The sequence below is a fragment of the Spermophilus citellus genome (genome assembly GCF_964194105.1).
Source record: "Spermophilus citellus genome assembly, chromosome: 5".
Taxonomy (NCBI): Eukaryota; Metazoa; Chordata; class Mammalia; order Rodentia; family Sciuridae; genus Spermophilus; species Spermophilus citellus.
The window spans coordinates 166043496-166069896 of NC_138186.1; the positions used below are offsets into that span (position 1 = coordinate 166043496).

At 44.4% G+C, this 26401-nt stretch overlaps 1 protein-coding gene across 7 annotated transcripts in view; it reads left to right on the forward strand.

Annotated features, from left to right (window-relative positions):
- Positions 1-26401, forward strand: part of FNDC1 (fibronectin type III domain containing 1) — an 84433-nt gene that overhangs the window by 37715 nt on the left and 20317 nt on the right. For 3 of the 7 annotated variants that reach the window (XM_081294243.1, XM_081294246.1, XM_081294247.1), the window contains 10 exons: positions 2588-2794; positions 3960-4058; positions 5543-5660; positions 7451-7638; positions 8405-8512; positions 11007-11195; positions 12792-15413; positions 17351-17451; positions 19409-19520; positions 20419-20862. In XM_081294243.1, coding sequence (XP_081150369.1) covers positions 2588-2794; positions 3960-4058; positions 5543-5660; positions 7451-7638; positions 8405-8512; positions 11007-11195; positions 12792-15413; positions 17351-17451; positions 19409-19520; positions 20419-20862 — 4188 coding nt within the window. Of the gene's footprint in view, positions 1-2587; positions 2795-3959; positions 4059-5542; positions 5661-7450; positions 7639-8404; positions 8513-11006; positions 11196-12791; positions 15414-17350; positions 17452-19408; positions 19521-20418; positions 20863-21660; positions 21935-24040; positions 24305-26401 lie in introns of those variants that run through there. The other 4 variants (XM_081294244.1, XM_081294248.1, XR_014021954.1 and 1 more) reach the window with 3 other exon arrangements.

A 26401-nucleotide genomic window follows, 5' to 3' on the forward strand; every position in this document is an offset into this window, starting at 1 on the left:
GATGTGGGCTTGCAGGCTCTTGGCAGTTGTGACTTCCTGTGTTTGAGATAAAAGACCTACAGAGATTTATTAGGACAGTTCAGAAGGCTTTGGTGGACTGTCCCACAAAGCTTAGCCAAACACTTCAATCATTTAATTGCAAATGGATTTGAACCATATGGGGTGTGCACTTAAAAGAGGGTTACCAGATGATCTACAGAAGATGCTTGACAGTATATGTTACTCAGAATAATAAAGGGAATTTTCAAAAGTACTTGAAAAAAATGAGGTTGGTTTTATAAACACAAAGATGGGAAAGAGGGGATTTTGTTTAGAGGGATTGCAGTTTGCTCCCGTTTGTGTTTTTACCCAGACTACATGAGCTGCCTGGGGTCATGGGTCAGTTCAGGGTGGGGGTCAGGGAGTCCTTGGTGAGAGCCCCTCTCCTGTCCTTGGCTACCTGCTTGGGACAGCGTCTGGTATATCATGTTCCATGCCTTCCATTCAAGGCGGTGGGTTACACTCTGCAGGGAGCCTGGGTTCACATCGGTGAGCAGAAGGGGCTGGGTGGCCAGGGGAAGGGCACACGGGGTGAGGACTGAGCTTAAATGGGAGGGGTATCGTTAAGAGGGGACACATTGGGATCAGAATGGTGGCATTTGCGACCCTGCTTGGCACTAAAGAGCTTTGTGACCTCAGGTCAGCTGCTTCTCCTCTGGGGACCTCAGTTTTCTCCTGGGGATGAGGATACCTTTTCTACTTTCCTTAGTGCTGTTCTAAGGAAACAGAGCCTCCTACAAACTGTTGAGGTCCATGTGAAATTGACTGTGTTGGGTGTCGGAACTAGCTCAACCCTGTTCCCCTGCATGGTTCGGCGTCCTGGCCCCATCCTTGGACCCCAGAGTGGAGTTGTTAGGCACGGGCTGGTTCCTGGGGTCAGGGACCCGCACTGAGTGATTGGCAAGCTGCTGTCCCTGCACTGGGCTGTGTGGCTCATGTTTGGTGGATCTGGTGGGCTTCAGGACAGAGCCCCAGACTGGGCACATCAGCAACAAGCTTACACCATCTGGGTCATATCAGCCCCTTGTCCTTGGAACTTGATACCTTCCTCCAAAGGAGCTCTATCCCTGTTGGAAGTTCCAAGGGACATTTAGCTTTTTATTGCTCCCGCCCCCCTCAGCTTTTTACTGTGGAGAGTCAGGGGTTACTTAGTCAGAATCTGATTTTCCTGAGCAGAGACTCCCCAAAGCCTAGTGGTCCCAGGAACACTGTGCCTACTGCTACATGCTTGGCTAGAGAGGACACAGGACTGGCGCAGAACTGCAGGGGTGCCATCTCTGTGCAGCAACTTATTTTCTAGTTGACACAGAAGACCCAGGTAGTGTTTCCTTTTGCTGGACTACACTATTGGATTAAAAGCAAATGCCTTAAAATAGTTACTGTTTTGTGTATGTGGTGAAATATTTGTTGGCCATTATATGGTAGTCTCTTAGTAGGGGAGTCCAGAGACCAGTCAAGCAATTCCAGCTGATCTACCCAAGGACACTCCTTGATTAGGTTCACAATGTTGGAGCCAGGTGTCTGGCAGAACAACCCTTTGCAATGGCTACTTGTTTATGTATTATTGAGCTCACAATAACTTGTGACATTAGTTTTGGTTTTTATGTCTTAGTTTAGCTGGGAATTTTCCAGACTAATAAGATCAGTCAGAATTGATGATGGGGTTAATGCACTTAGCAGAAGAAGAATACTCGGGAAGTAACTGCTCACACAGTTAAAAAGATGGTTTCTAGCCTCCTCAGGGCTCAAATGTGGTCCACTGTTAGAAATGGGCAATGTGGTACGCTCGTGATCCATGACGCTTTTTCCCAGATGTATCAGCTCTGCCTTGATGTGGAAGCAAGACTTTAAGCACTGAGTGGTAGCCACTGGGCATGTTCCTTTGAGAATACACAGTGAGAGTGTTTCTTGAGATGAGGCCGATCAGCCAGAGGATTTCACTAAACTGATTAATTTCACAAGAAAATGACAGATGCTGAAGACAGCAACAATGATGTGGCCTGTCCAGGGCTTTCCTGGAGGGATAGGACTCACATGTGGGAGAAAAATTAAGACCCTAAATAAATCAGTTAGCATTTGGCTGTTGGTCGTTGGTTGCTAAGGCAGGGAATCCTGACTTTTCAACATTACAGTGTAACAGCTTTATGGAAGACAGTTATAAATTGCACATAATGGGCCTCTGCCATGTTTTTACATTGACCTTTAGCGCTTGCCAGAGAATATATAGCTTTGGCCTAAGAGAACAAAAGGAAATAGAAGAAAGGAGACACTGTGAGGCGTCCAAGGCTTCTGGCCGGCTGCCTCTCCACGTGGCACAGTTTTGGTTTTTGTTCTTAAGCTCTCTAGGTGTGAGAGGCAGGGAGGAACTTACGAAGGGAGTGCTGATACCCTTGGGGGAAAGGTGGTCTTTCCAGAATCTGTTACCCCCAAAAGGTCTGTTAGGCCCCGCTGCGAACTACTGAGGTGCCACGTTTGCAGAGACTCCACCTGCCACGGTGGACTCTACCTGGCTACTGTTTAATGGTCTCTATGTCATGTCCTCTTTAAGAGAAGGAAGCGCCCAACAAGCCCTTACATGTGCGCGTCCGGTCCTCAGACGACAGGCTGTCTGTGGCGTGGAAGGCACCGCGCCTGTCTGGAGCCAAGAGTCCACGCAGATCTCGGGGTTTTCTTCTGGGCTACGGGGAAAGTGGCCGGAAGATGAACTATGTTCCACTGACCAGAGACGAGCGGACACACGAAATCAAGAAGCTCGGTGAGTTTACCGTGGATGGATGCTCAGCGCCCTGAAGGTCTTGGTGTTTGTTTCAATACTCAGAACACTATTTCAGGTGTGAGGCTCATTTTCCAGGTATGACAGTGGCTTGAAGTTATCCCTTTGCTCCATCCGCTGTGCCAGCCGCCATCATTTTGGCCTCAATGATGACACCAGGCTGTCTTCTAAGTTGCTGCATGATCCAGGCAGCTTCCTCCAGTCAGGCTGCTTTTCTGCATGAGGGGAGGGGCTGTTGCTTTCCTCCTCTTGACTGTGTTCATCCCTGTTGTCTTTGAAATTTTGTCTTCAATCATGTTGGAATGTTGTGCCAGCCTTATCTCTTCCCAAGCCCTGAACTGGGTAGAGGAAGCCCAGCTGTGGCCACCCAGGCTGCATCTGCGGGGACTGGAGACCCTACGTGCACAGCCAGCTGGGGGGGGGGGGGTCCTGAGCTTTGCTGGCTGTATTTATGACAGGCCTGGACAGCGGATGCCGGCCACACTCCAAGAGGGGACTGCGGCTTCCTTGCCTGTGGAGACAGGGCTGCTCCTGCTCCTTCTCCTCCCCGGCCTCTCTGCCCACTTCCACCTGATGAATGGGAAGGAGCTTTGGGTGGATGCTGCTGCTGCTGGGACCCTTCACGTCTCGTCTTCTTGGGGGAAGCCCAGCAATAAAGGATACATTCAAAGTCTTTCAATTGTTCTTAACAGATCTTTAAGGATTTTGTCCTCGAAGGGCACAGCCTCCCACCGTTCAGAGAGATGTTCTGGCTGTTAACCCGGCTTGTCAGTTGTTCCTTTTCTTCTCCCTTCTTTTTGGACAGATAGAAACAGTGACTCCCTCTTCTGTCTTTTGGAAGTTAAAAGCAATTGGGGGAATTATGTGGGTAAATGTGCTTTTCATTTTTCTAAGCATAGTTTACCTCTCTTTCATCCTGATAATAAGCTAGAAATTCACTTTTCAGGAGTTAAAAGTAAAAATCCCATTTTCTAACATAATAGTGTTCCTTTTGAGATTACTTCCTACACTTGGTGGGCTCCTGGTTAGTTGTCCTGAAGAGGAGGGAAAGCCCCTGGAAGGTGGAATGGAACAGAGGGAAGCGGGGGAATGCACGGGTGCTCCAGAGACGTCCGGCCGGCCTCAGGCCTTGCTGTTTGGTTCACAGCCTCGGAGTCCGTGTACGTGGTCTCCCTGCAGTCCATGAACTCCCAAGGCCGGAGTCAGCCAGTCTATAGGGCTGCCCTCACGAAGCGCAAGATCTCAGGTATGTTTCCCAGAATGCCTTTGGTGACACCGCAGTCTAAAAATGTGAAGGCTGACTTGTTTTCACATGATGCTGGCTGTGATGAATTACGTAAATCTCATGGAGGATAAAGCACACAAGAGGGCAGAGTTAGTTACATTTGGGGTATAAGCATATGTCTTTCCTATGCGGAGGCTGGAGAGATCATGTGATGAAGTCGGTTTCACTGTGCATTCTCTATGGCTTCCTGGTGCGTAGCTCTGCCATGATAGCAGGTGGCAAGCTTTACACCAGGTAAAGGAAGAATCAGATCCATGCATAAATGGCCCCTGGGAGACACTGAATAAAGTGCAAGAAATAACATCCTCTGATGTTAACACTCTTTAACATCAGCTTAACCGTGCGTAGAAATGGCATGGAGAGGAGTGAGGAAAAGTTGTCATCAGGGTTTGCTGATAGCCTGATTGATGTCCCTTTACTAAGGAATATTTCTTCCCATGTACCACACAATTATTTTTCATATTACTCATGAATTGACATGAGTAATATGAAAGTAATATGAGGGTATAAACCTTTTCTGGGTCAGGTGCCTTCACATGAAGAGACAATCTGCAACACACAGCTTTCTTTTCTAAGAATTCTTAATGTAAAATGAAATCTGTTATACTTTTTTATGTTGTATAAAGAAGTTCCATAAATAACAATGTCTTACTTTCATTATTTATTAATTGCTACCATACAAAAAGCCCCTGTATAACTCTTTTATAATGTTAAATATTTCCACCTTCCCTTACTTAGGTAAAATGAAGCATGGTCCCTGTAAAGTGAAGAGAAAAAACAAAAAGTAAACATAAAGCCCAAGAGATTATAATGCCAAATCGAAGACATCTATGAATATTAATTTGTTTGAGATTGAACTATTTGCTTGGTGACTATGAAATCTACTGACAATAAAGATAAATATTTGTAAGAAATTGGCAAACTGAATTCTTATATGGATATAAATTTGAGTCTGTCTTGCAATCACATATTCTAACATGTATGGACCTTGAGCCCAATGTGATTGTTAGAGCTGTCTGAACCAATTTTCTCTTCATGTCATTATCCCCAAGAAAATGCAAGTTGAGCTTTTCTTCCCCTAAATTTTTGCTTTCCATAAAGTTGTTGACTATTTCAGGGAATAAGGAGCGACAATGAGTTACTTGGAAAGCCTTCCGCCAAGGCAAAGCATCCCTTTTGCCCGGTTCTGTATGTTGATTGGGTTGGGCTGCTTTGAAAGTGAAAAGCCCATTTCTTAGGCTGTGTTCAAGAACAGCAATGGTAGAGATTCTTGTTATTCTACACTAACCATTGAAATGACTTCTTAAATCTACTTGTTTCATTCCGTCTACTTCAAGCACAGATAATTAAAAGCCATACAGGGTGAATCATCAGCTCTGGCCAGAGGAGCCTGAGGCCGAGCCTCTGGTTAGAGATGGCCTTTGGTGTGCCCTGTGTCTTTTCAGAAGAGGACGAGCTGGATGTGCCCAAAGACATCAGTGTGCGGGTCATGTCATCCCAGTCGGTGCTTGTGGCCTGGGTGGATCCTCTCTTGGAAAAGCAGAAGAAAGTTGTTGCATCAAGGTATTTTTGCACGTTCCTTTAAGTATGAGAAATGTGGGGTTTTTTCCCTGAAAAGACATGTGGCTGAATGGTAGAATATTCCATGGCGATCAAGACTCTGAAGCTACCAGGGCAAGACCTGGAAGCCACAGGGCAAGACCTCACATCTCACTTGCTCACGAGTTTTATCTTGGGTCTGGAATTTTCCTGGATTCTATTTTTTCCTTGGCCTCTGGTTGGATTTTGTTTCATCTCATTGCTGTTCTGTTCATGGGCAACCTCTGCCTTGGGAGGAGCTTACTGATGCGTGGCAGTGAGGTAGGTTTTTATGTAGAGTGGAAGATTTTGTATAATTCCTTAGCAGCTCCTCAACTGCTTCCCATCCATGCATAGCAAAGCATACCTTACTTTCTATTAGACCATGATGAAATGCTATTCTGATTATTGTGTTCATTTGCAAAAGCAATAAAAGAAAAAGCAATTGTAAGGTCAGATTAATTTTTTTTTATGTTAAAAGGCCTCTAGTGAATATAGCCATCAAATTTTTATGTGTTCATTGGCCAAATGCATATTATATATAACCAAGAGAAAGTAAAAAATTTGGTGACTTAGTTATTACGTATTCAATTTTGAAACTATCAGCACCCAGGAAAGGGCAATATATTTTTAAATGAATGGAATATACTGCTGAAATTACATAATGTATATATGTATATGTATCTATAAATATATGTATATACACGTTATATACACATACACACATAGATACATAAAAGCTAACATTCATATATGTGTACATATAGTTATTCCTGTTAATTTTATGGCTTCCTTGACTATCTGCTGGTTAAAAAGACATCTGCTTCCTTTGAAAGACCTCAGGAGGTTCGTAGTGTTCTCTCTAGCCCTCTGGCCCTCCCCAGCACCAACTGTCCTGATTTCCATTGGGCTTTGGTTTCACCATTCTGCTGAAAAGCAGCAGGCGTGAGTTCTCTTAGCAGAACTGCTTTGTTGATTGGCGTGCCATGCTGGCAACTGAAGATTTTGCCTGACTTATTAAACATAATGAATAGCACGTTCATAATGCTTTCTAGTGCAAAGAGGCCGTGAAGAAAATCTCTATAGAAAGGAATCCCATAAGCAGCGCAGGCCACTCTCAGAGTGCTGAGGATGTGTGCTGTTTGGGTTTTGAGCACTTCCAGGTTCACGCACACCACGATTCTCTCCCTGGAACACACACCAGAGTACAAGCTCCTCTGTCTTGCTCTATTTGTTACACATTTTTGCCCCATTTCATGGTAATAAGTCTACTCAAAGCCACATGTTCTCTCTCCTCCTGGATATATAGGAAACATGCCTGTTGTCTCATGAAATGAGTCTTTTTAGTCTTTGTTTTCTGGAGAGCTGGAATACTTGGGCTGGTTCTGGTCCTCAGTGTTGTCCCTCTGTTCAGCGTGTGTGTGCGTGTGTGCGCACACACACATACACACACATATACACACTAACACACACCTGATAAGGTGGTTGCCTCATAAAATCTGTCCCCTTCATCCCTTCCCTTTCTGATCTCTGCTTGCTCTTTTGAGCACCATGCTCCATCTTTCCTGGTCTTTTTTAGACACCTTTGCTTGGAACTTAAGTGGATTCTTTGAGCCAATAACATAGTCAAAAATTTAGATTTTTCTCTTCTTTGATTCCCCTAGTTACCTCCAAAAGTTATTACTTATGGGGAAGGAAAAAAAGCAAGGACTCTAGTGTTGAGCTACAGAGACTCTGGTCAGCTGGCTGCACTGGTGCATTGCGTTTTCTCATAGACAGTACACCGTGCGCTATCGAGAGAAGGGGGAATCCGCCAGGTGGGATTACAAGCAGATCGCCAACAGGCGTGTGCTGATCGAGAGCCTGATCCCAGATACCGTGTATGAATTTTCAGTCCGTGTCTCCCAGGGTGAAAGAGATGGCAAATGGAGTACATCTGTCTTCCAAAGAACACCGGAATCTGGTCTGTATTTGAAACAGCCTTCGATTTTCTATTTGGGAATAGCTCCTAAAATAAGATTTAGACAGTGGTGACAATGACAGCATGGGCATTCTTTTTTAAAGTCACATTAACCCTAAATCTTAGTAGTATTTCTACTTATGAATGCAAAGAAGTTCGGGTTAGTGTTAGGGTTTGGGTAAAAAAGAATCTAAAAAAGAGAAAGTCCCAGAAGTTAAGGGGCTGTTCCTTATACCCGTGTTTTGTCCTCCGCTGTCCTTTTCTGCTGGCATGTTGTCCTGACACCTGGAGCACATAAAGTGCCAGTGTCTGGCAGCCATCGTCACCGTCATGTGTGAGGATGCCCGAGGTGCTGCCTGGCTCTTGATGTAGGCGGAGACACTCTTTATTACTGGGCTGAGCCTGTATTTGAGTCCAGGGGTGGATTTTGCTGTGTATCCAAGGCTATGGTACATTTCTTTTCAATGTTGTCCTAAAAGTTGTATTAAAAGAAGTTGGAACTGGATTTTAATCTTTTTTTGTATATTTCAATATTGAGCCATGAGAGAATTCTGAATTCCTGAAAGCACTTCTTAGATAAGTCTAAATTCACTGTGGGTAGAAGTGACGTAAGTTGCTCTACTCCACAAAGAGCATGTGTCGACATCTCTCTCTTGTGTCCCCGACTCACACACAAGAACTCTTTGTTAAGCAGTGTGTACCCAGGGACTGTGTGCCCTTGACTTTTAGGATATCCGTTCGGCATTGTAAAATGTCTGATTCCTTGTAGCTCCAACCACTGCTCCTGAAAACCTGAACGTGTGGCCTGTGAATGGCAAACCTACAGTTGTCACCGTGTCCTGGGATGCGCTGCCGGAGACTGAGGGAAGAGTGAAAGGTAGGGACCTCGTCCCCCCCTCGCTAAGTTGTGTTGTCTGATGGACACTGCCTCAGATCACAGCTTTGGTGACTGAAAAAGAAATAGGAACGCAAGGTGTACAAGAGGTGCTAACTCCAGGGGCAAAGACGTTTCAGGCGGGATTTTTGTTTTCTGCCATCCAAGTAGCTACGAAGGGGATTCTTCTTCTCTTCTTCCTGGAAGCAACTTTTCGGTGTTGCCCTCAGCAGGGATGCGTTTCATTGCATGTGTCTGACGTCATGACCTTTGCCCATCCTAACAACATCTTTTTTTTTTTCCCATGCTACAAGCTTTTCATTGTGCAGAAAGATTATGAATGTAGGAGTCAGTGGGAGACGCTTTAAAAGGACTGTGAAAGCTTTTAATGGATTTGAAAAATTTAAGTAGTAATTTCTGAAAAATGGATTAATTCCTTGTTTTTCATTTTTTAGTTATTTATTTAGGTCGAGAAATGAAATACACATTTTGGTTCAATGTAAAAAGCATTCCAGAAACTTGCAGAAGTGTGGAGACCTTTAGAACCACGTTGGGGTTTTCCAGACGTTGCCTATACAAATGCACCACACACAGGGAGAGAATGAAATTTTTATTCAAGAAAAGAATATTTTTTTTTGTTGCTACTAAGGTTTGGAAGCCAACTTTCTAATATGTCCAGAAACTATGAAAAGTTTGTGTAAGTTTTAAAAATCCAGAAAACGACCATCAATTTCTTTTGAGAATTTAGTAGAAAATAGGAACTAGTTCTTAGAATGATTGATCATAACAATCCTGTAGGACATGGAGGGTGTCTTTTTATGGGACAGTAAAGTTAAGGGAGGTCAGTGCAGAAGGGTGTTTTCTACACTCAATGCACTATCAAGTTCCAGTTTTTTTTTTTGTTTTTTTTTTTTAAGATTGTACTATCCTTCCTCATTCTGCCCACTGGAATAAATCAGAGAGAGTAAAGAGAATAAATGTTTAGATGTGTTTTTATGGCCTTGTTTTTATGACAAGCAAGATATTAGTTCCCTGGGTATTCAGTTTGGAGCTGCTGAAAAGGCCTATGAAGTGGAATACAAACAGCTTTTGGCTGACTACTTTTTTAGTTCTAAAAAAGACAAGTATTTGTCCTCTTGTGAATTATTACCATGCTGCTCATTTGTTCTTTTCCTCTCCCATGTCCTAGTTTATATTTACAGCTTTTCAGTGAAAGAAGCTCCTGGTCATCAACTAAATATTGCGGGAAAGATTAATAGCTACTGAGTTTTTCTATGATAAAGAATCCACGTATCTTAATTCTACCTAGTTTTCACGAGGGTGTTGTGATGGATTAAAATTCATAATTACATTTGCATAAGAAACATAAATCACAATAGGAGACTATATGCTTTGACATGGTTACATATTTTTTTCCAGACACATTGAATCCATTAAAAAATTTGAATTACAAAATTTAATAGACAGTAAGTCCTCTTAATTCTTAGTTTTGACCACCGCAAATGACTAGTGTGCTATTTTCAATGAGAAAAGAATGCTCTTTTTCCAGACAAATGCTGTGAAAGCATTTTAGTTGAAAGTTTTTAAATTCATGTACTTTCTGGAGATTAGAGCTTAGGAAAAAGAAAGGCTCTCCCATGCTCCTGATAATTGCTTGAGTTTTCTGTACTTCAAATTAATTTTTTAGTTAAGTCATACTCACATGCATTTGAAAAGTTTTGTAAATCCCAAGTTCCTTGAGATTAAAATAGCATAATACTTTTCAGTTAAAGGTTAAAATTTTGCTTTTTCAAATATGACTTCATATGTTACAGTCATTCCATGGGAAAAGATCTTTTAGTTTGGCTTTCAAGGTTCAGGCCTGATACGTGTAGCTAATTAATGATGGAAACATTAGACACCACATAAATCTATTACTTAGTAACTTTTCTTCACAGTTTAAAATTCTGTGAAACATCCTACAGCATATATTGAATAAGAATTTTTATCATTCCTCTAAAAGTGAATTATATTCTAAATATGGAAATTGTCTGGCTTAACATACTAGTAAAGGTACCCCAAGTTGGTAAGCTGAAATTCTGAAAGATGTCAACAGTTACACAGAAACAATTCCTAGCAGATGACACCTGGTTTGGTTTTGTTTCTCTATTCAAGATAAGCCAATCCATCATAGCTAGTTAGTAAATAAATATTTTTAAAAAACACTGTCAATATTTCTGGTGTATATTATGAAGACTGGCCTCCTGAGTTCCATGCACTTAGTTTGGCTGACACAGCACATGGCCAGCTCATGAACTGAATAGCGCTGTCTGGTGCTGAGTGGGTGTGAGTTCACCTTCTGCTGCATCCTCTGCTCCCGCCATTGACTTGGCGTGCATTGCTAGCATGTTAATTTTTAGTAATGCACGTTCTAATTCATCCTGCCCATACAGTCTGTCTGCTGGACACAGGACTGTTTTCAGTTTCCTCCTTCCAACCGTCTGCCAAATCATTTCAGAATACATTCTTTCATACGCCCCGGCTCTCAAACCATTTGGAGCAAAGTCCCTCACCTACCCTGGACACACTACTTCTGCCCTGGTGGACGGTCTGCAGCCTGGGGAACGCTATCTGTTCAAAATCCGGGCGGCAAACAGGAGAGGCCCGGGGCCACACTCCAAAGCCTTCATTGTCACTATGCCAACAAGTAAGCACCGTGTGTCGCGGCTCTCTCTCTATCTCTCTCTGTTCTGCTACTTGTTTTGTGTTACTTTGAATCATGCTTCTAGGTTTAGAACTGCATGGTTGATGATTATTTTGAGGGGGAGGGGGTCAGGTTTGCATATCAACTTCTAAAATTTCTTTCTGGTTCTTTTGGAAATTAATTTTCCCAAAGACTAAAATGCTTTTGATTGATTTTAATATTAATAATTATTACAGTATCATCAACGTATGAATTATACCATTAATTTTACATCGTGGTTTAACTTGAGGCTTATGTTGACTGGGAAAGAACATTTTTGCAAGTGTAATGTGACATTTTTCATTGCTAGCCTCTCCTGCAGAGCATTTAGCAATTTCAGATTGTATTCCATTAGTTTGGAGTGTAGCTTCACCCAGGAGGATTTCAGTTGTCCGGTTTATCTAATCAGTTGTCCAGTTATCTAATCAAAACCAACAAATTCATAAAGATCCCCAAATAGACTGGACTGCTTTGGTAACATGTTTTCTGTTTTGTTCCTCCACATACAGGCTAGATTCCACAGCTCCCTCCTTCATTATGTGCTATGAGGATTCATGGTGTGCAGCCATTATTAGTGTTTTCCTAGGACAAACTGTGAAATAGATGAATCTCTCAGTGCCCACCACACTGCAATATAAATTTCCTGCCCATTATAGCATCCCTTCCTCTGTGGATCCTTCTCCCAGTGCAAAGACAATTGTAGGGAATGTTGCCTACCTCAGGAGTCTTTTCATTTTAAATTTTATTTTGGAATTGTAAATGTATCCATTGTGGAAGGAATTTTAAGCAAGGAGGAGGAAGCACAGGGAACTCTTTGTAATGCCTCAAAAATGGCAAATTTGTTCCTCACCCCAGTCACTTGCAAGTTACTCACATACATTCCCATATAATTTTGAGTATAAATCACTCAACTTTTGTATCTGGGTTATATATATATTTTTGCTTGTGAAGAACACCTATAATATTTTTGTACTATATGGACAATGTTATTTTAAGAAAATCCTACATAAAAATTTGTATTTATAAGATCAATAAATTATAGCTATACCTTAGTAATTTGGGGGTATTAGTTACAGGACACCCCCCCCCACCGCCAAAGGATGCCAAAATCTGCAGATGTTCAAGTGCCTTACATAAAACAGCATAGTATTTGCATATAACATAGACACATCCACCCATATACCTTACTCCAAACATTTTTTATCAAAGTTGACTGAGTCTGCAGATGCAGAACTCATGAATATGGAGGACTGACTATATTTCAAAGTACTTATTTCAAAATTCCTGCAGATAAGAAGTTGTAAGATAACATGATTTAATGTATAGATGCAATTCTCATATATTTTCTAGGACTACATCTGTTACTTGGAGCAAAATATGATTTAAAAAAAGAATATTATAATTGGAAAAATAAGTTTCCAGTATTCTAAGGAACTAGAGATAACCAATTATGATCACAACGTGGATCACCTGCATACTGCCATCTTAGTTACTCCCTTTGTTTCATACAGTTTTTGAAAAAAAAAAAAATTAACATCAATTCTTTAAAATCTGTTACAGCCAGCACTAGTGAGTCTGATGTTCAGCAGAACACCAACGATAACTGGAAACCCAAGAAACCGGAGCCTTCCTCACCTTCTCCCAAAGATCCAGGCAGAAATATCAAGGACCCTCTCCTTGACTTGAAGAACAAAATACTGGCCAATGGCGGGCTGCCCAGAAAACCCCAGCTTCGTCCTTGGAAGACTGAAGAGTCAGATCGGCAGTCCACGGAGGTCACCGATGAGGAGGAGCTGGATTCCCTGGAAAACCCACCCAAGTTGCCTTCAGAGACCCAAGACCAGAGGCGAGCCCTAAGGCCACCAAGTAGATCTGGCCAGTGGCTTCCAGGCAGGACTCCAGCCAGAGCCCGAGTGCCACTGCTGCCCCGGAAGGAAGGCTTAGATAAGCGTGGCCCCTCATTGGTCACCCATCCTCGCCCAGCAGCTACCCCCTCTGCGGAGTCCTCTCCTGGCCACCATCAGGCCCCCCAGGGGCCCTCTCCCCACCCTGCTGGGGGACCCTCTGACAGCTCTATTGACAATGACTCGGTGGACCAAGATGAGGACAAGCAAGCTGAAGGCTCTCTCTACCCCAAGGCTGCCTCACCCCAGCAGCCGCCTTCTAAGAACCCAGCCCAGGCTCCGCCGGCCCTGTTCCCCAGCAGCCAGGGGGCCTCCAGCATCCTGAGGGACAGAAGCCCAGTACCCAACGGTGCAAAACCAGTCTTCCCTGCACGAAGGACGCCCCAGTCTGGGGCCATGGAGGAAGATTCCAGAGCTCCAGCCCCACCCTCGAGACTTTCCCCACCCCACAGAGGCTCATCTCGCCTAAGGCCCACCCAACCTCACCCGGGTCCCCCTCTCTCCAGGGGCTGGAAGGATGTTAATGGTCAGGAGTCCCCTGCCACCAATTACCATGCATCCTCACAGTCTACCCTGTCTTCCTGGGACTCTTCTCCTCTCTCTTCCAGGACACAGGTCTCTGAGGAAGTGGACACTTCTGATGACTGGGGAGATGGTGACCGGACCACAGGAAACGCTGGGAAGCAGGCAGAGGCCACCACCCCAAGCTCGAGGGCCCGACCTGCCTCTGGACCCCTGAGTTTGCTCCGGAACAGGGCCTTTGCCTCCAATGGCAGGTCTTCAAACAGGCTGACCAATGGCCGGGGGCCACGGCAGCAGCCCTCTACCTCCCCGCAGTCCACCACGGCTTCCCGAGTCCCCTCCAGGGGTCGTTCCCAGCCAGCTTCCCATTCCAGACTTGGCTCAGATATCCATGGAAATGGGGAGGATGAGAAGCCACTTCCAGCCACGGTGGGCCAATATCACGTGCCTCCCTCCTCCAGGCAGCCCACCTCTCGCAGCTGGGACTCTCTAAGAAGAGATCCCCAGAGAGGAACCAGCCTGTACCGGAAGGAGCTCACCCCCGAAACCCCCAAATCTGCAACAGATGCACATCCTCAGGGCAAATCCTCCTCTCTGTCCTCTAAGGCGCAGGACGTTCAACAGAGCACGGACGTGGACGCCGACGGTCATTCTCCCAAAACGCAGCCAGTGTTCACGGGCCGCCAACTGTCCCCTGCTCGTCCTCCCGCAGCAAGGTCGCAGCCCTACCCTGGGTCCAGTGTTCCTCGAAGGACGGCACCTGACAGGGCCTACGAAAAGCAGCCCTCTCCACCGGTCTCCCCGCCCCGGCACCCGTCCCCCAGCCCCCAGAGCCAGGACGCAGACCGGTCACTTTCCCAGCCCAAGCTCGCCCTGGCCCATGCAGGGCGTCCTCGCCCCACATCGCAGGGCGGCGCCCACTCGATCTCAGACCCTGACACAGCGAGCTCCCGAGGGGTGCTGCGCCCGGCTGCCCAGGGCCCGGACGGGGACTCCCAGAGCAGCTACGAGGACAACAGCACCGAAGTCGAGGCCCCGGATGTTCAGGTCCCCCCCCACACTGCCCGCACGAAGGATGCCACCCCGTCCCTGCCCAAGCACCGTCAGGTGGCATCTTCCACAGGGAAAGGTGACGACAAACCCCAGCGTGGCCACTCAGGCTTCACTCTGCGACCCAGCCGGCCAGGCGGCCCCCACTCCCGCGCCCGGGCCCCTGGCAGGGCCGGGGTCCAGGCCACACCCGGGAAGAAAGAGCCTCCTTCCAAGTGGCCCTCGCAGCCCAAGTCTCAGCAGTCAGTGTCCGCCGAGGAGGAGGAGGAGGAGGAAGAGGACGCGGGATTTTTAAAAGGAGGAAAGGAGGATCCCCTGTCTCCCTCTGTTCCAAAGTGGCCTTACCCCTCTACCCCCAGGGGCAGCAAATATGCGGACGGGGGCCTTGCCAAGGACAGGACTGCCATCGTGCCTGCTCCCCGAGGGGGGAGCTCTGCGCAGGAAGAGCACGCCACTCCTGGGAAGCGACCTTCTCTCCCACCTCTGGGAAGTCCCCCCAGAGTGGCACACCTCCCCACCAGACACCCGCCGCGCGGCTCTGCCACCCCGAGTCCCTTCCTGAGCACCCAGTCCTGGCCGCGGTACACCACTCACGCTCCTCCCAGCTACTCCTCCACCACCCCAATGCTCTCCTTGCGCCAGCGTATGCAGCGCAGATTCCGCACCCCTGTCTCGCGCCAGCCTCCGAGACCTCCTCAAGTGCAAGGTAACTGGTTTTTGAAAACAGCCATTTAACTTTTTTTTTTTTTTTTCCTTTTTAAGGTAGTCGGTAGTTTTCTTGGCTATTCCTGAGAATGATTTACTTTATTGTATTGAGCCTCTACTATGTGCAAGCACTGTGTTTAGAGATTTGCATGTACAAATGTAATGTCATCCCTTTAAGTCTGTTAGGTTTTGCATTGTTACCCCCTTTTTCTTTACATGAGGAAGCCAGGGCTCAGGGATTAGAGGCAGACCTGCCACGATACTGTCTGAGATGCAGTTATAGCCCCAGACACTAATTCCACTGCTCTCTGTTATTCTACAATTCCATACTACTTATTGAATCCCTTAATAGATGCTCTTTTTGCGGGGAGAGCGTGGGGTACCAGGGATTGAACTTAGGGGCACTCCACCACTGAGCCACATCCCAGCCCTATTTTATATTTTATTTAGAGACAGGGTCTCACTGAGTTACTTACTGCTTCACTTTTTGCTGAGGCTGGCTTCAAACCGGTGATCCTCCTGTCTCAGCCTTCCAAGCTGCTGGGATTACAGACATGCGTCACCATGCCCAGCCTTAACAGATGCTCTTAATCTGTGAAAACATGTCACAACCCTGATGTTCTTTTCAGCTCACTTGCCAGCATGTATTTAAGGAATCAGCAGTAACAAATTAGATATGTAGGTAGGCTTGTCTTGTTCTTGTTCTTCTCTTCTGCATACAAAATTCCCAACCATACTCTGGGATAAATTCAAATGTCTAGCATATGAGGTGCCCTGATGTTGCCATTGGTGAATGTTGTCTAAAACATCCTTAAAATGTGGGTTAAAGATAATTGTCACACACAAGCGTCAGACAGATGTTTGCCTTGTACTTCCCTAGCATAGGCTGAAATGTAGCTAGCTTTGAAGCCTAAGTGGGCCTAAGTGGACCCCAGAGCAGGATCTACATTACTTACCATAAATTTGCATTCAAATTTCAGTTAATCCTGAACTCTCCTTGCATGTAATTGGAACTTCATCAAACTTTCATGAAGTTTCATAATAAATATATTAGTATTTATTAATCCATATGATGCAGTGTCATTTTAGCCTAATGCAAAGATGGAACAATGTACCACATTGAGGGCAATTTCCCATGAAGACTGATTATTTTAATTAAAGCTAGAACCCTGATAATAGATGTAAGCTCATCATTCCCTGTACATAGTAGGAACTTGTTCAGTAATTGATGGGTAAATGGAAGAGTGAAAGAAATATGTCTCTGACCTGCAAATAGTTGTCAGAAAGCCTACACACTTTCTCCAGCAGGTGAGGCAGGACTTCAGAGCGCTCCCCCTGAGCCTCAGGTGGACTGCTGTAGAGGAGCCACATAATGCCCAGGGCTGCACCTCTTGCTTGCTCTCTTAGCAAGTCTTTCCCAAGCAGCCTACAGGGTTCAGCAAGCTTGGAGTCAGCATTGCACATTTATTCTTGGCTGCTGCTGATTGGCACCTGATTCAGCCAGAAATAGTAATTTTGCTTGGTCTAAAATGCTGAGAAAAGCAGGACAGCACATAGTACACTTCAGAGATAATTTTCCCCATCCTTCCAACCACCCTTTTCCCTCCAACTTCCAACTGGCTAAAATAAGGAAACAGCTACTAAGGTCTTAAGCTTTATATGGCAAAGCTACTTAAGTGGCATTTTCTTGTTTTCATCCTCAGTATTGTCAGAACAGAGGGACTTCTCTGTACTTTTGTAGACTTTCTTATTTATCATGTAGAAGTCACAGTATAAGACTACTTTTATCTAATATACAGAAACAATCGGTTTAAAACTCTGTTCAGTGTTTGTTTGAAATGATGTGCTACAGCATATGGTATGAAACCAATGGTTCAGGAATGTTGAATTTACCCAGTTCTGTTATTTAAAAAAAATTTTAATCTTTGCACTGTGTAGGTTATAATGGCAGACCAAAAGTAGAAGAGAAAGTACTTCCTGGTAATAATGGGAAACCGAATGGACAAAGAATTATCAATGGCCCTCAAGGAACAAAGTGGGTAGGGTAAACTTTACGAATTCCAGTTATTTTCATGCCATTGGGAAGAGAAAAATGAATACTGTACCAATAAATCAAGTGGCCTTTTTCTTTTCTAGTTTTAACTACTTATATGTGAAGATGCTTGAATACAGTTTCTTTTAATGCTCAGAAAAATCTTTGGTTTTCTTGAGTAACTCACCAGTTCCTCTTACAGCTCATAGATGAGACCTGAGCCAGTCCTTCATTTGCCGTGACTGGTGGAAAGACACACAAAAATGTGGCCCAGCCACAGCCTGATGAATGGCCTCTCAAGTGAGCTCACTTCCCCCTATTCCCCCATTTTGTTTATTGCTGTAAGTTTATTGTTTGATTAAATATTAGACATATTGTCTGTAAGTTGTCTCAAATACAACTTTGTAAAAGTTCCTTTGTAAAAGAAAGCAGGGTAAAAACAAACAAAAATCCCTAAATCAAATAGATATTTTTTATCAGATCAATTTTTGAATCATAATTCAACTATTGTTGTTTGATTACAATTTAAAATATGCATTAATACTTTATATATGTTTAAACAAAGTCACTTTTTAAAACCCCTGCCTGGGGTTAAGATAAATGTTTAGGGGATTTCTGTGTGTTGTGGGTAATGGATAGGATCCTTTACAATGTTGAGACATTGAAAACATTCTTTAAAAGAGTAAAAAAAATTCCTGGTAGAATTCCCAGTCCAAACTTTCCATTTATGATGGAAGGGTTTAGGAAAGCAAACAGTATTAAAGGACTTCATAAAATGTTCAATCATAGTTGAGCTAAAGATGCATTTTACCATTTCTTAAAGGAACGAACATTTAAATAGGAAGAATGAGAATTAAAGCAAAATTTCATTACAAACAATCTTGGATTGAAACAGTATGGGGTGGATTTCAAAAGTAGAACTTTTACAAACCGTTCTTATTTTTATTACCAAAACAGCACCCCAAAAAGTGGCCCATTTATAGGACTTCCTCTGTGGCATTATTGTGCAGAGCAGTGATTCTCAATGTTAGCCAGCTCAGGGTCCCTGGAGGCTTGTCAAATACAAGCCCAAGGGAGGACCATGATTTGTGTATTTGACAAGTTGCCAGGTGATGGGGATGCAGGGAGGTTGCTACTCCAGGACCACCATGGAGAAGAGCCAGTAAAGAGCATGAGCTTGTTTCTTAATAGAGATAATAATATTTTTCTTCATTTTAAAGTTTCTTAGAATATGATATACTGCATTAGGCAATAATTTTTAAAAAATGGTGTCTCATTTAATAATCAAATTTGAATTTTAACATTAACAGTAAAATGGAAATGTAATGTTTTTAAAAGCTAGTAATACATGTTCATTGCAAAAAGTTTTAAAAATTCAGAAATGGATAAAAAAGAAAATAAGCATCCCCCCGCTCCTAACACTGTGGTCTCAAAGATCAACGCTGTTGATGGTTTGGGGTATGTCCTTCCAGATTTTTTTTTCTCTGAATTTTGAGCTTATATGCCAAAATATACATATATTTTTTGTTTTTTTGTAAAATAACCAGTTCTGAAATCTGAATGCATATCAGTGTAGGTCACTATATAGAAAATCCCCATGTCCCTTTTATTGGCTGCATATGGGCCATGATTGATTTAATCATTTCCCTCATTGATGGATCCTAGTTGTTTCCTAGTTACCCTAGACATAATATACTAAATGGTAAAAGTATTTTGAACATTTTTGTGTATTTGAGAAACTTAAAACAATTTACATATTTATGGGTAAGCAATTATAAGACGAAATATGACTGTTCAGCACTTTTTTTTCCCTCAAACCTTTTAAACTATACTGACGAAAAGAAAAATGTTTCCAACTCACATTATGGTTTCCTTCTGTGAAAGCTTCATACATATGTGCAACTAGTTGGATGAATATATTTTGAAATGTCCTATACATTCTTTAATCTGTGTCGTGGGTTTAGGTCGTGGATCTTGACCGTGGGTTAGTGTTGAATGCGGAAGGGAGATACCTTCAAGATTCACAGGGAAATCCTCTTCGGGTGAAACTGGGCGGAGATGGTCGCACCATCGTTGGTAAGTGGGGGTGAACTGGCCACAGGATGAGATTAGCGGTAGCAAGATTTCCATCTCCTGGAATGACTTCATCTTTAATGGCTGCTCTGGTCCGCTTACTTTTGGCCACATAGGAAGAAGATCCCTTGAGTATTTCCCATGAGGCTTTCCTTATTCTTCCTGCAGACTCTACCCTCCAGAAACGGGGTCCTCTACCTTTCGTCCAACACTGGCCATTTAGCGCAGGGGTCTGAAAACTGCCGCCCACAGGCAACTCTCGACCACTGCCTTTTTTTGTAAAGTCTGTGAATTCAGAATAGCTTGCATGCTTTCAAATTATTAGGAAAAAGAAAAAAGAAAAAAAGAAGAATATGTTGTGACTTGTTCGTCCATTACATGAAATTCACATTTCAGTGTGTCCTTACACAGAGCCTTGGAGCATAAAGACACTCTTTTCTGCATCACTCAGATCTCGTGCTCTGCCCTGTTTGTGTTCTAGTGTCTTTGCCCTCCGAGAGTTCAGCTGAGTAGTTGCAACAGAGACCATGCAGCTTACAAAACTTAAGATGTTTATCTCTAGCCCTTAATGGAGAAAGTTTGCCACCATGGCCCTGAGTGACACTTTTCCTCCTTGGGAGTGGGAAGGAGGAAAAGGACAAGCTCTTCCCCTACTGAGCCTCCTCAGGCCGAGGGGGCATACTGAGGAACGACCCTCAGATCTACAGAGTCCCGGGCAGTACAAAAGGCCCAGGAGCCTCCGGAAGCAGCAGATGCTGCCCTCAGGTGATGCCCTTCGAATCATTCCTTCGCCTTCTTCTGACTGAAACAACCCATAAGCTCTGGGAAGACACTGTCAGGCTTTTCATTTCCTCTGCGTGGTTCCCCTTGGTCATGTAACTCTTGGCTGGTTTTGTTTCAGATCTAGGCGGGACCCCCGTGGTGAGTCCTGACGGCCTCCCACTCTTCGGGCAGGGGCGACACGGCAAACCCCTGGCCAGTGCCCAGGACAAGCCCATTTTGAGTCTTGGCGGGAAGCCGCTGGTGGGCTTGGAGGTCATCAAAACAACCACCCGCCCTCCTACCACGACCCCACAACCCACTACCACAACTACCACTGTGCCCACCACCACCACAACACGGCCCACGACAGCTACCACCCGTCGCATGACCACCACCCGCCGCACCATCACCACCACCCGCCCAAGGACCATAGTCCGAACCACTACGCGGCCCACCACCACCACCACCCGGGAACCCACCACCCCCATCCCCACCTGTCCCCCTGGGACACTGGAACAGCACGATGAGGATGGCAACCTGATAATGGGCGCAAACGGGATCCCAGAGTGCCACCCCGAGGAAGGTAACCAGCTCTGCTCTAGTGGTGACCCTGTGCTGCATCTCAGGGGTTGCCAGCACAGCAGCGAGCGGTAGAGGTGTCTGAACCCCAGCAGGTTTGGTTGAGGTGCTATGGCACAATCAGTCAGCCAATAGGAAACATTGTGCAGGACATCCCTACACGACAAAGCTGTTTGCTGGTCACTTAACATTCACGATTAACCGGGTGTTGTATCCATCAGTCCTGTCACAACCCAAGTCCGAAGCTTAGCTGAAACGTGGGGCATTATCAGTTGGACTAGTGTTTCCCAAAGTGTCTCCCACTGGATGTTAGTTCGGTATTATTACATTTTAAAGAATGGGAGAAAGAAAGGTCTGTGATTAACATGAGATTTAAGCGAGGTTCGATAAGTTTCTCACTGTGGGACGTTTAGAACAGTCTCCCTGTGGCTCTCAGAGGAGTACCCTTTCTGGAGCACATCTGGTGGCTGAGCATCTCACCCGCCACTCCCGATGGAAAACGTGAATCCTCCCCTGGCGAGGCGTGGCGCGGCAATGGGCTCCCCACTGGCAAGAACACGCTGCTTTCCTGCTTGCCCAGCTTGATCTGGGTATCCGGCTGTCCTTGATATCTGTCTGTCTGTCTTCCTACGGGAGCGGCTCTTTCTCCCTGCAGACTGGGAGCTAGAACATGTTTGCCCAGGTCCTGGTGGAGCTGCTAGGTCATTGTCCTTCCTGCTCAAGCTCCTGTTCCAGCTGCTTAGTAAGAAGCCATCCTGGGTTTGCATCAGGCAGCGGAGATGAATAGCCTTCTTTCCCTCAGGCTGAGATGAGTCGAGGGTCGGCCGTGACACTAACGCCGCTTTAGGCTCCTGCAGAGCGGGACCCTTCGTCCCAGGAATTGCTTCCACACCTTCATCACTGACAGGGAGAAGGCCAGCCAATGCAAGCACGAAGGCTGGACCCCAAACGAGAATTCTCTCATGGAAAATTGTGAAACAAATAGGAAAACATGACATCTGAAAAATTCACACCAAAGACCAGGGGAATGCTTACAGGGACCAGGACCACCAGGAGGAAACGCACGGCTGTTCACAGTGAGTACGAAATTGGATTTGCTAGTATTAGAACGGCTTCTTTCTTCTGCATACATTAATGTGCTTGTTTTTAAAAATAGACATTAATTAAAACAGATAATTAATATTGGTTGTAAACAAAAGAGTGATTATTTTTTTGGATTTGACTTTAATTACTGTATTGTGTTGCATTTTGTCTGCTTTTCTTTAGTCCTTATAACATGTTCTTTTCATTTATTTTTTATTTTTGGACCTAAATTTGGCATAAAAGTCAATATTTTGCTTGGCATTAGTATCTACTCTTTGCAAATCTGATATATATATATATATATGTATCATTCTACTTTGCTTATATCCATTCTTCTGATTTTCTAGTTCAATCTGAAGAATAATTTGCCTCTCACCAGCATTTTGAAAACAAGTAGAAAACAAGTAGAAATCGGTTCAAAGTCTTAGGGAAGAATTATATTTGCGGATAGCAACATATCATCCTCATACAGTATTTTAATGCACTACTGCTCTAGTCTTTTTCTTTATTTCTTGCTATTTCATTCACAACTTCATTAAACACTTTCTTCCTTGCATTAATTCTGATTGACAAAAAGCTGCACATATTTAATCTACTCAACTCCGTGAGTCTGGGGATGAGAACACACTCATTAAACTGTCCCCACATAAGTGCACCTCCAGGTGAGGTCCCCTCCAGCCCCCTTCATCCTTAGCGTTCTTTTCCTTTTCTCCTTTTCCCTCCGTGGTTTCTTGGAGGTGCTCTTCTTCTCCCTATCTCTAAGATGGCCCTGCTGGCCAGCACTCAGCTCCTATGCCCTTGGGCCTCCTAGCATCAGCCTCCTCTCTTCCCACCAGGGTGCCCCCCCCCCATAAACCTGTGTTGAATGTGCCCAGGAGACAGACACTGCAGCTGCCTGGGAATGCACAGCCTGGTCCCTGCTTCAGCATCATCGCAGTGTGGTGCTTCAGGACTAATGAGGGAGGTGGGCAGAGGAAGAGGAGTGCCGGCACATCTCTTGCAGGGATTGGATTTTAAAGAGGGCTTGAGATTTGGAAGCCACAGAGTGTCAGATTGCTCTCTTAAAGCCTGGGCACTCTCTGTAAGATCCATTTGTTGATTCCTGGTTGAGAATCTTATAGTGAGTGGCCTCAGAGTGCACAAGCACGTTCTATAAATGACACTCAGGGCAGAGAGATGCTCCTAGGAAGGGCTGCGGTGTCAGACATGGAACCATCCAGGGTGTCCCTACACATAACCCACAGCACCACCTGGACTCCGTTCCAATCCCCAGTGCTATCTCTGTGCTACCTCTCAGTCACCTTTTCTTTGGTTGAACTGAGCATAATTCTGTTCACAAATGCTGGGGCTCTGCCTGTGCACAACCAGGATTTGACAAGTGGTCTCTTGGGCGTGGTACTGTCCAGCCTAGACCTGAAATGATTATTGCTGTAGTAGTGACCGCTTGGAATGATTGCTAGTGGTCAGTGATGAGTATCGGTGATTCCAACCCCCTCCCCTGACCCCGCTTCAGCTGGCCATCTGACATTCCATTCCGCGTACAAAGTTGGAACATTCTGTTTGTAACTCTCCAGTTTTAAAAGCATCTTTTCAAATATCAAAGTCTTGGCTCCCTTGGTTAAGTCATGCTCCCACCCTCCTTTAAAACACTGCTTTCAAATAATATTCTAGGAACACCCTTGGGCTGTTCAGTCATTCCAGTAATTCAAGCAGTATTTCTGTGTACTTCCTCATTTGTTATGGATGCCACACTTCCCTGTAGGCACAGATGCGTATTATATGCCTGTTTCCTGTGTATTATTGCATTTTCTCCTCTCTTCTCTCTCTCTCTCTCTCTCTCTCTCTCACACACACACACACACACACACACACACACACAAACACATACACACACTATGATCTTTTTGTTGTGTGTGTTTTTCTTGATCTGACCTCTCCATTGGATAATAAACTCCTCATAGCCAAGATATGGCTCTGCTCCATCTCCAGTCCTTGGGGGACCCAGCTATGCATCTCAGGGTGTCTATTTAAGAGCTTCAGACGCAGGCATTCTCCGCTGCCTAACTGGGAAGTAAAAGCCAGTGATCTCTGTTTTTCAGGTTCTGTTTCTCCATCTACAATCAAGCTGATGAAATTTCACGTATTTGGAAATGTTGTGAACCAGCTGAACATTCCAGAATGTAGCACGAGCCCGCTGCATTTTGCAGAAAAGCATCGGCCAAGGAAAGCGGTTCCATTCTGCCATGGCTCACTCTCCCAACAGAAAATACACACACACACAGAGAAAGAGTAATCAAAATTCACTTGAGCAGGACCCACCACACCAGGTGGAAATATACCTGTGTTCCAGTGACTGTCTTTTATTTACCTTTTCTAAAATTCTACTGGGAACACTTTAATTTTTTTTGTTTTTTTTCATATTTTTAAAAAATATCTCTGGAGCTTAAGTCCTAATTCTTTGTGATATTTGCTCTCCTTTTTTTTTCATGACCATGGATAAACTACCAAAGAGAGTAAATTGTGCTGCTGTGTGATGACTGGCAGCTACTTTTATATGAAGAAGTTCATGGTTCAGAATGGCATTCAGGTGGGGCAAAGCCAGGTGCTCAGCTTCTCTAATTAAACTGAATATACACTTCATTACATCTGGAAGTTACTTTCCCTTAGAGTCAAGATGATACTAATGTAGAAAAAAATTGTCTGAGTTTATTTTATCTTGAAAACAAACATTGATTCAGTAAGATGTTCATTTATGCCAGAGGCCTAAACTGTCACTCATCCTAAGAAGAGATCTCAGTTTTCAGGTAGATGTGGCCTTGCTGTGACCCACTGCCTGCACCGAGTACTTCAGCATCTCAAGGAACTACCCTTAACACCAGGAATCCAAGGAGGAAATGATATGTATTTCCCTTTTCTTATTAACTCTGGGATGCAAAAATTGTACAACAATCAGGAGAAGTAAAACGATGTTCCTAAAAGTTAAATTGACAAAGGAAAGAAAATGGTAGGCCAGGAACCAAAGGCAAGATAACCCCAAAATTGAGGGAGTGTATAACTGAAAACAGACTTGAACCAGCCCAGAAGTAGTTTGTCTTGGATGAGGAGGATCGACATGGAGTGATCTCAGCAAGAGTTGTGTTTGTAGTTTTTCATGAAATGATCCTCCTGCTCCTGTAAGGCCAGATGATCTACAACTTGAGTCTTGTTATCCGTCCCTGCCCCATTAGAACATGCCTGGGCCATCACCTCCTGGGTGTACAGGTGCTGGACTGTGACACAGGCCTCTGAGTGTGGCCAGAGGCTTTGCTGTAGTATGAAGACTAGCTGGACAGACACCTGTGGCACTGCCCTGTCCTCACGGCTGGACATTTGTTTTAGAACATAATGTTCAGGATGTTATTCAAGCAGGGCTCTGAAAAGAATCATTACACTGGAATATTTCTGGATAATGATGAATGATTTACTAACAATAAAGTATTTCAAAATTGGTACCAAAGACTTACTGGGTGAAGGAAGTTGATGTTCTTTCCCCTTCATTTCCCCCATCATTATCCCACTTCAGAGTGATGATGCTATTAGAGCACCTTAAGACTCACAGACAGTTGGATTGGTCAGATCAACGTTTCCAAAGTTGAGACAGTTTTTATGAAGAACAAAGTATTCTTTGCAGCCAAAGGGCTCGAAGTTCAAGTCCTTTCATTCGCCAGCTGCATGAGTCAGGCTTGTTATGATCCTCTCAGAGCCTTGGCGTTCTTGCCTGAGAAGAGGGTATGAAGAGCCTGAAGTCTCCAAGCAAGTGTGTGAAGAGTAGCCCCAAAGTAGGTCCAGAAAAGTGTGTAAGGGCAGAAGGTGTCCAGTCTCATAGCTCCCTCCTCCTGCAGTCCCCCAAAACCCTCTTCAGAATGCTTTGTATATAAGAGCTGTGGGCTTTGGGTCAAAAGGAGGGCAAGAGTTCCCCTGAGCTTTTTTAAATTAGAAAACCCTTTTCCTCAAGTTTTTATCAAGCACAGAGAAATGTTCTCCTTTTTATAGCTGCCGTCTGTAACTCCTAAGTAGAGAAATGTAACTGCTCTCATCCCCCCCACCCCCCATCCCCCCCCAAAAAAAAAAAAACCCAAAAGACTTTTTGGCCTTGCCAGATAATGGAGACAAAAGTTCTTTTTCTATTATTTCTTTTCTTCAACTTAAATCACTCACTTCTTTTCTTGACTACAAGTTCCTCATTCTCTTAATATCAGTTTAACCATTACAGGAATTTTAATAATAGTTCTCATAATTAGGTTTCCTGGAAGCCATTAAAAAATCTCACCTAAAGTTCTGTAAATTGCATTGAAAGTCTAATTCTGTGGTCACAACATATCCGGGGGTCAGTCATGCCCAAGTTGTCTTAAACAGAAATTTGCAGGCATTGGTGTATCATTTGTGAAGTGCATATGTCGGTTAAGGAGTCTAAGTTGTGC